A 10000-nucleotide genomic window follows, 5' to 3' on the forward strand; every position below is an offset into this window, starting at 1 on the left:
TCCCGTGGGTCTGTCCGTGTTGTTTCCACCGTAAAAGTGCAGCTTTAAACACAGAACACATGACTACAGGTCATCAGTCACATGACCAATGAACACACACACACACACACATCACATCATTCACTCATGTGTTCACATTCATGTTCAAAGACCATAACTCACTTTTTTTATTGTCATGAAAACACTTTAGTCCGACTTAAGTCCAGCTCGTCTTAGTCAGACTAACGTACCTGGATCATGTGACGCATAGTTTGATTACTGCATGGTCACACACACAAACACACACACGCGCACACACCAGTTCATACAGAGATACAGAGGCGGAGTCACATGTACACGGACAATAAGTCCATTTTGTCTCTTTTAGTCAGACTACGACCTTAGTCTGACTAACCCTAACAAGTGAGGGTCATCATTTGGTGCATTTCCACCGGCTCTACCTGCCACGCCACACCACGCCTCGCCACGCCACGCCACGCCTCGCCACGCCACGCCACGCCTCGCCACGCCACGCCACGCCAAATAGTACCTGGTACCAGGTACTATTTTAGTACCTGCTCCAGCGAGGTTCCAAAAGCGTGCTGAGTAGGTACTATGCGATGATTGGTCAGACTGCCGGCCGCTGACTGGCCAGAGTCCCGTCACAGTAAGAGACCTCCCACACAGAAATCAAGCTGAACAGTGACGAACTGTAGATCACTTAAAACTACGGTGGAAATGCGCCATATCATTTAACTATCATTTAACTAACATTTAACTAACATTTAATTAACATTTGACTAACATTTAACTCACATTTGACTATCATTTAACTAACATTTGACTAACATTTAACTAACATTTGACTAACATTTAATTAACATTTAACTATCATTTAACTAACATTTAACTAACATTTAATTAACATTTGACTAACATTTAACTAACATTTGACTATCATTTAACTAACATTTGACTAACATTTAACTAACATTTGACTAACATTTAACTAACATTTGACTAACATTTATTTAACATTTGACTAACATTTAACTAACATTTCACTATCATTTAACTAACATTTGACTAACATTTAACTAACATTTAACTAACATTTAATTAACATTTGACTAACATTTAACTAACATTTAACTATCATTTAACTAACATTTGACTATATTTGACTAACCTTTGACTAACATTTAACTAACATTTAACTAACATTTAATTATCATTTAACTAACATTTGACTAACATTTAACTAACATTTAACTATCATTTAACTAACATTTAACAAACACGAGCCGGAAACACCAGAACAGCGTAAACTTTTAAAAGCAGCACCGGAGAATCAGCGTCATCATGTTTAAAAAAGCTCGATAGTAGAGACTTCACAGATCACAACGGTACCATATCTATCACTCCAGAACTCAAGATCCAGCCGCAAAACAAGAGCAAAACAACAACTCACTTTCACGAAAATACAAGCAGAAAGGACTGAAAATAACTAGTACCGCAAGCAGTTCTGAACGGGTTCGAGCTCGAGTCCTCTAGCTCATCTCCCGTTCATTCACCGATTGCGATACTAGTTATTTTCAGTCCTAGTTATTTTCAGCGGTGTCCCTGTGCTAAGTTAGAGGGCACCTTTTGTTTAAAATGGACGACTTCCTGTTGGGTGAAAGGCGTGTCCGTAAACCTGTTCAGGGAAGGTCCCTTGACTCAAACATCAAGTTTCGTGCAGATCGGACAATGTACAGCCATGTTAAAGGGCACTTCCTGTTTAAAATGGCCAACTTCCTTTTGGGTGGGAGGCGTGTCCGTAAACCTGTTCAGGGAAGGTCCCTTGACTCACATATCAAAGCTCTAGGACTAGTTCATTCAAATACCAGAGGTCATATTGTCTGCCGTCACCAGGGGGCGCTGTTTTTGAAAGTGAATATTTTCATATAGGCGCCTTCAGGGCCGGACTATCATCAATCCTAGCAAGTTTGGTTCAGATGGGACTAGGATTCGCAAAGTTGTAGCAGTTTGTTTTTTTGTCGCAAATATCCGACTTTGCATCGTTGCCATGGAAACACAGTTGAGCGATTTGTTATCATATTAAGCACGCATCATCTACCATGTGTTTTGAGTGTTTTCAACAATTTTGAGTTTGATACGATGAACTCTGTAAAGGTTATTACTGAAATTGTGTATTTGTTGTATTTTCTGTTACCACCAGGAGGCGCTGTTTTCAAAATATACAGCTTTTGCATAGACATATTCAGCCATGGTCCATCATCAACCCTAGCAAATTTGGTTGGGATGGGACCTTCTATCGCAAAGTTCTAAGAGTTTCGTTGCCTGTGGTGAAAAATGGAAATTTTCACCAAATGTGCCGCCCCCTATCTTGAAAACCATGATACTTATTAGAAACCTTTTGATAACTTAAGCTCCTCAACTTGTCCACAGTGACCTCACCAGGTTTGAAGGTGATCCCATGAAAGCTCTAGGACGAGTTCGTTCACATACAATTGGTGCAAAATGGCCAAAATGGCCTCTGTTTTGGTGTGCAATCCAAGATGGCGGCCTTCCTGTAGGATTCACAGGGAAGTCGTCACTGACTTTTTTGACCGTCCCCACTTCATGAACACGTGTACTAAGTTTCCTTCATGTACGTTAAACCCGACAGCAGATGACCTCATACAAGTTTTTTGCGTCAGTCAAGAAGAAGATGAAGAAGAAGATGAAGAAGAAGATGAAGAAGAAGAATCCTTACAGCATCATCAGGGTTCTTTCAACCTTGTTGCTCGAACCCTGACGACACAGATAGAGTCGCCTCGGCATCTCTTCACTAAAACCTGTGTAATTAGACTCTGCTTCACTTCAGCACAGCTAATGTCCACATGTTGTCACATGACTTCCATGAGTGTTTAAGCTGCTAATGCACATTTTAAAGGTGATATTTATTTTAAAATGCAGTATTTCTCTGAGTGAGGGGAAAAATCCTTCATTAATGGTCCCATCTGCATTTACTCTGGCACAGTGGTATCTACAGTGTGTGTGTGTGTGTGTGTGTGTCAGAGTGTGAGGTCACATGAACATTCACTGGGCGTCCTGATGCATCGTGGGTAATGACGTGTGTGTGTGTGACATCACTGTGCTCAGCAGCCACGCCCTGTATCAAAGCCATCAGTCCCAGTGAGGGCTGGACCACGGGCGGAGCCACCGTCATCCTGATCGGGGACAACTTCTTTGACGGCCTGCAGGTGGTGTTTGGCACCATGCTGGTGTGGAGCGAGGTAACATGGACCTGATCGCCCATCAATCACCACTGATCAATACATGCAGCTCACCACAACCCTCTGTGTGTGTGTGTGTGTGTGTGCGTGTGTCCAGCTGATCACTCCTCACGCCATCCGCGTCCAGACTCCGCCCCGTCACATCCCCGGGGTCGTGGAGGTCACACTGTCTTACAAGTCCAAACAGTTCTGTAAAGGAGCACCGGGACGCTTCGTCTACACGGGTAACTCTACTGATCACTGATCACTGATATTGATCCGTGATCAGCTGCCATTAAGTAACCATTAAGTAACCAATCAGTGAGTGACACGTGACATCATCAACTGAACTGAGTCACAACATGAAGCTCAGCCAATCAGAGCAATGCAGGAAGTAACACATCATTAACATGCCAGGCTATCAACGTGTTATTAACGTGTTATTAACGTGTTATTAACGTGTTATTAACACATGAGCATCTTCCTCTGCAGCTCTGAACGAGCCCACTATAGACTACGGCTTCCAGAGGTTACAGAAGGTCATCCCACGTCACCCTGGAGACCCTGAGAGACTGCCCAAGGTACACACACACACACACACACACACACACACAATCATTTATACAAACAAAGAAAATGATGATTGTTGCTGTTTTGTCAATCAGTCTTGTTTCTGGTTGGCTGCTCTGATACACATCTGTTTACACACACACACACACACACACGTCTGTAAACGATGGTGACATCATCAGTGCATGTGTTAACGTGTAGGTTCAGGTCATGTGATGAAGACACATGGCCGTCTCTGTCTCATGTCCAACAATAAAACTGACCAATCAGACGCTGCGCACGACACGACATTCATCTCTCACACACACACAGATGATTGAATAAAGTGTGCGTGTGTGTGCGTGTGTGTGCGTGCGTGTGCGTGTGTGTAAAGCCCATTGGCAAACAGGGAGGTGGAAACAGTCAAATCAGGTAATCAACGAGAGCAGCCATGTGGCACGACAGGACACACACACACACACACACACACACACACACAGAGTCTTTATCTGATTTATAAAAATAACGATGTTTTCTGTTTGGTGACATTTCGGTTTCTTCGCTAAAGCTTTGAGAGAACGACACACAATAACCTACGTCACATGATCACGTCTTTATCTCACTGTTACACACACACACACACACACCAAAACATCCCAGATTAATTTTAATTCTTCATGTCGTCTATGAACGTTCATTTCCTCTGTGTGTGTGTGTGTGTGTGTGTGTGTTCATAATTGGTTTCTTCCTCAGTGATGAAATCTCCAGGTCCATCGCCGTAGTAACCTGTTTAATGTATGTGTGTGGGAGAGGTGCTTGTCCTCTTACTGAGTAACAGAGAAACACTTGTAATAATGTCAGCGTGTGTGTGTGTGTGTGTGTGAGTGAGACACACACTCGAGCGTCTCTCCACATAAATGAGCAGATTAAAGACGATCACAGGCTGAGAGACACTTCACACAAATGACTTCCCCTCTCAGACACACACACACACACACACACACACACACACACACATGATAACATGGTGTGTGTGTGTGTGTGTGTGTGTGTGTGTGACACAAGAAAAGGTTTTTACATGAGGAGGAAAAAAGGGAAACACAGAAACAGGATGGAGGGATGAATAAAAGATGAATAAACACGAGAACGATGAACGCTTGAATGATGGAGGGATGAAGAGACAGACGGGGGGGTGTTAGTGAGGGGGCGGGGTTAATTGAAAAGCCTGAAGAAGCAGCAGATTAACTGAGTGTGTTTAATTAAGATAAAGACTGAATGAAGCATTGTTCTGTGTCTACACACACGCACGCACACACGCACGCACACGCACACATGCGCGCACACACACATGCATGCGCGCACGCGCACACGCGTACACACACTGTGAGCTTGTTAAACACTGATCCACTTCACTTGAATGATCAGAGTTAAAATGCTGTGTGTGTGTGTGTGTCCAGGTATTACTGATGTTGTGGGGACCTAAACCTGTTTGAAGATTCTTTATTGTTATTAAGCAAGCATAACAAAATGTCCTCCCGAGACTCTCGGTACACATTAAAATGTCATAAATAGATAAAAGCACTTATAGAATAATAAAAAACACAAACAAGATCAAATATTGCAGGTGAACTATGCAGGGAAATGTATGTACAGGGGGAAAGAAGATAAATATAAATATAAAGTGCAGCTTAGTGCAAGACCTGGGGGGGGGGGGGGGGGGAGCTGTCCCTGAGTCTATTAGTGGAGGGTCTGATGATCCTGTACTGTTTTCCTGTTGGAAGTGGTGCAAAAAGAGCGTTGCCCGGGTGGGTGGGGTCTGTTGCCCCCCGAGTCGTGAGGTGTAGATCAGTCCCCTGTGCAGTTGTTTTGTGATGTGCAGCTGCTGTACCACACCATCACACTGAGACACAGGATGCTCTCTATCGCGGCTCTGTAAAAGCTGAGGAGAGAGTCCAGTCCACTTCAGCTTCTTCACCAGGTGCCAAGTGTTCACAGTCCATGCTCCACAGCGTGCTCTGTAGTCCACTATGACCTGCGTTGTTTAGGATGAGGTTGTTCCTGAAGCACCATTGTGTGATGTACTGGACCTCTTCCCTGTGGTGGGTCTCATCATTGTTGGATATGAGACCCACCACGGTGGTGTCGTCCGCGAACTTCACGACCATGTTAGTGGGATGGATGGCAGAGCAGTGAAGAGGTGCAGAAGTGGACCCCCGTGTCCTCACCACCTGGGGCCTGTTGGTGAGGAAGTTGCTGATCCAGGAGCAGAGCGATGGTGCCAGACCCAGATTGTGAAGTTTCAGCGCCAGCACGTCCAGGACAACCGTGTTAAACGCTGAACACTGAAGTCCACAAACAGCATCCTGACGCAGGTGTTTGGATGCTGCAGGTGAGTCAGGGTCGTGAGACGGCATCCTCCGTAGAGCGGTTCTCCCTGCAGGCGTCTTTGATGTACTTCAGGAGGATCCGCTCGAAGCACTTCATGATGACCGGGGTCAGGGCGACAGGACGGAAGTCATTGAGACAGGTGACAGTGGATTTTTTGGGCACAGGCACAATGATGGAGGACTTCAGGCAGACAGGGACCGTGGAGAGCTGCAGCGACAGACCTGACACCTTATCAGGGCCTGTCGCATTACTGGTGTTGATCCTCCTCAGGGTGGACGTCACCTGGTGCAGATGCAGGGTGAGAGGCTGTTGCTGCACCTCTGGCTGAGGAAGATGTACAGTCCTTCTGTTTCAGGTGTCAGGCAGAGTGGGGGCGTGGCTGTGGTCCTGATGTTGTCGTGGAAGTGTTCCTCAATGCCACAGTCACATGACGGAGACTTGTCTTCCTTGTGTGTGTTTATCTGCAGGAGGTGTTGTTGAAGCGAGCAGCTGACCTGGTGGAGGCGCTATATGGGATGCCTCACAACAACCAGGTAACACACACACACACACACACACCAAACAACTCCTGTGTGTGTGTGTGACGTTAAAATCACTGAGTTTCTGTGTGTGTTTGGGAATGTTCTGCATTAATAAAGTTATTTTCTCATCTTGACGACGACTCACGAGATGCCATTCACCCATTCACGCATTCACATGCTCATGTAATATATAATATATAATATATAATATATAATATATAATATAATATATAAGTGAGAGTAGATTAAATTCACTTTTGTAAATATCAGTGAAGGAAATTGTGATTTATGTCATTTTTGAGAGAGAGGATGAAGCAGGTTTATGAGTCACAAGCTCTTTATACTGTGTGTGTCCGACACGCTGCTCAGGCAGGAGTTAATCACACACACACACACACACGCACACACACACACAGTGACCTTGAACAGAAAGCAACAGGCTGTAAACACATGTAAATCCATCTTTGTGTGAGTGAAACAGACACAAAATGACCAAGATCATCTCGTCTCTGGGTAAATGACATTCCTGGTGGTCACTGCTGGTACTGCAGTCTTGTTTTCACAACTTTCTCAGCAGAATGAATGAATGAATTCAGTGAAGCTGCAGCAGCTTCCAGGTTTGGTTACTTAGTAACAACAGACCGCCACACGTAAAAAAGCTATCGCCATGACGATCATGTGACATCTTCTGACAGGAAATCATCCTGAAGCGAGCGGCGGACATCGCCGAGGCGCTCTACAGCGTCCCGAGGAACCACAACCAGATCACGTCGCTAGGCAACAGTGCCTCCCACGGCATGATGGGAGTGAACTCCTTCAGCGGACAGTTGGCGGTCAACGTCTCTGAGACAACGCAAGGTACCAGACGATGCTGTGACGGGGCTCACTGTTGCTGCTGAGTGTTTGTTTCACCTGTTCTTCTGTTTCCCTCTACCAGTCGGTTACAGTCGGAACACCAGCAGCGTGTCGCCACGGGGATATGCCCCCAGCTCCACCCCTCAGCAGAGTAACTATGGCAACACGGTGAGCAATAGCATGAACGGCTACGGCAACACAGGGATGCCAAACCTCGGAGTGGCAACGTCACCAGGTTTTCTCAACGGGTCGTCTGCCAACTCGCCCTACGGCAGTAAGTATCAAGGTAAATACTGCGATCAATACTGCGATCAATACAGCGATCAATACTGTGATCAATACTGTCATCAATACTGCAATAAACACTGCGATCAATACTGTGATCAATACTGCGATAAACACTGCGATCAATACTGTGATCAATACTGCGATAAACACTGCGATCAATACTGTGATCAATACTGCATTAAACACTGCCATCAATACTGCGATCAATACTGTGATCAATACTGTGATTAATACTGCGATAAACACTGCAAGCAATACTGCGATAAACACTGCGATCAATACTGCAATCAATACTGCGATCAATAATGTTTGGAGTTAATCTGGTTTCTGATGTGGTGTCTGATGTGGTTTCTGATGTGGTGTCTGATGTGGTTTGTGGTCTCGTGTCTGATGTAGTTTCTGATGTGGTTTCTGATGTGGTTTCTGGTCTGATGTGGTGTCTGATGTGGTTTCTGGTCTGATGTGGTGTCTGATGTGGTTTCTGATGTGGTTTCTGGTCTGATGTGGTGTCTGATGTGGTTTCTGATGTGATGTCTGGTCTGATGTGGTTTCTGATGTGGTGTCTGATGTGGTTTGTGGTCTCGTGTCTGATGTGGTTTCTGATGTGGTTTCTGATGTGGCTTCTGGTCTGATGTGGTGTCTGGTCTGATGTGGTGTCTGATGTGGTGTCTGGTCTTATGTGGTGTCTGATGTGGTTTCTGATTTGGTTTCTGGTCTGATGTGGTTTCGGATGTGGTTTCTGATGTGATTTCTGGTCTGATGTGCTTTCTGATGTGGTTTCTGGTCTGATGTGATTTCTGATGTGGTTTCTGATGTGGTTTCTGGTCTGATGTGGTTTCTTGTGTTCCAGTCGTCCCCTCCAGTCCCACCATGGCTGTGTCCAACTGTACCTCGTCTCACGGCGTCTTCTCCTTCTCTGCTGCCGTCAAACAGAAGAGCGCCTTCGCTCCTGTCGTCAGACCTCCTGTTTCTCCTCCTCCTAACTGTGCTGCTAACAACGCTAACGGCCTGCAAGGTGCCTCACCTGTCCTCTGCTAACTCCTCCTCCTCACCTGTCCTCCACTAACTCCTCCTCCTCACCTGTCCTCCACTTACACCTCCTCCTCACCTGTCCTCCGCTAACTCCTCCTCCTCACCTGTCCTCCACTAACTCCTCCTCCTCACCTGTCCTCCGCTAACTCCTCCCCTTGTGTGTGACAATAGTAATGTATCATATCTCATATGTATTATATTATATATGTAAATATACATATGTTTATATGTGTTAAATTTAGTTATGACATTGTATTTTTCACACACACACACACACACACACCCTGGAGTGGAGCTAACAGCTAAGCTAACAGATGAGTCAGCAGATTTGTTTGTCACTGTCTTACTCACAGCGCCCTCTGCTGCACCACACTTTCAGACCACACAGCAACCATAGTTACAGGACTCCGCCCACCTCTGTACTCACATATGTCTCCGCCCATTTTGTCTCCACAGCCATGTCCGGACTCGTCGTCCCTCCAATGTAGGACGACGCCCTCCTCCTGCTCCTCCTCCATCCTCTTCTGTGTCCTCCCCCTTGACCACGTGCACTAATCACCTCAGAGGGGGAGGGGCCTCAGGCAGCAGCAGCTGACCAGTCAGAGGAGAGAGAATGAGTTGTTGCTGGACTGGGCGGAGCCTCTGGTCCCTAAAAAGAAAAACACAAAGACATTTTGTACAGATTTTGTTTTTGCTGTGTCATGATTCTGATGTAACTCTGTGTTGAGGGGGAGGGGTCTGTAAAGACTATGATGTCACAGCTGTCATGTGACCTCTACCTGCAATTTAAGAAGGAACAGATTAAAGGCCCCAAAGAAGGAGAAACACTGTGTCAGAGAGGAGAGAAGGAAGCTTCCTTCTTGAAGGGCCTAAACAAGGTGGATAGTGTTCTACTTAGGAAACATAGAAGGAAGCTTCCTACTTAGGAAATAAAGTAGAACACTTCCTTCTTAGGGGACAAGGATGAAGAACATGTTCAATGTTCAAATAAGGTTTCCTGCCTAGGAAGCAAGGAAGGATGGTTCGTCTCTTAGGAAACAGGATGTGTAGAAGGGAGGATAGAGGCTCCACCCCTGGTGGAGGACAGATGGAAGGGGGCGTGGCACTGTGAAGACATCATCAGGAAGG

The 10000-nt window shown here is 45.6% G+C and overlaps 1 protein-coding gene across 4 annotated transcripts in view; it reads left to right on the forward strand.

The window, feature by feature from the left end:
- ebf3a (EBF transcription factor 3a) overlaps positions 1-10000 on the forward strand; it is a 27821-nt gene that overhangs the window by 17207 nt on the left and 614 nt on the right. Inside the window, exons 9-16 of one of the 4 annotated variants that reach the window (XM_058621716.1) lie at positions 3127-3260; positions 3358-3484; positions 3732-3820; positions 6644-6709; positions 7393-7555; positions 7635-7838; positions 8691-8855; positions 9329-10000. The exon at positions 9329-10000 is cut by the window's right edge and continues 614 nt beyond it. In XM_058621716.1, the coding sequence (XP_058477699.1) occupies positions 3127-3260; positions 3358-3484; positions 3732-3820; positions 6644-6709; positions 7393-7555; positions 7635-7838; positions 8691-8855; positions 9329-9360 (980 nt within the window). In that variant the 3' untranslated portion in view covers positions 9361-10000. The remainder of the gene's footprint in view (positions 1-3126; positions 3261-3357; positions 3485-3731; positions 3821-6643; positions 6710-7392; positions 7556-7634; positions 7839-8690; positions 8856-9328) is intronic. The other 3 variants (XM_058621718.1, XM_058621717.1, XM_058621719.1) reach the window with 3 other exon arrangements.

Source organism: Solea solea, chromosome 21 (assembly GCF_958295425.1).
Source record: "Solea solea chromosome 21, fSolSol10.1, whole genome shotgun sequence".
NCBI lineage: Eukaryota > Metazoa > Chordata > Actinopteri > Pleuronectiformes > Soleidae > Solea > Solea solea.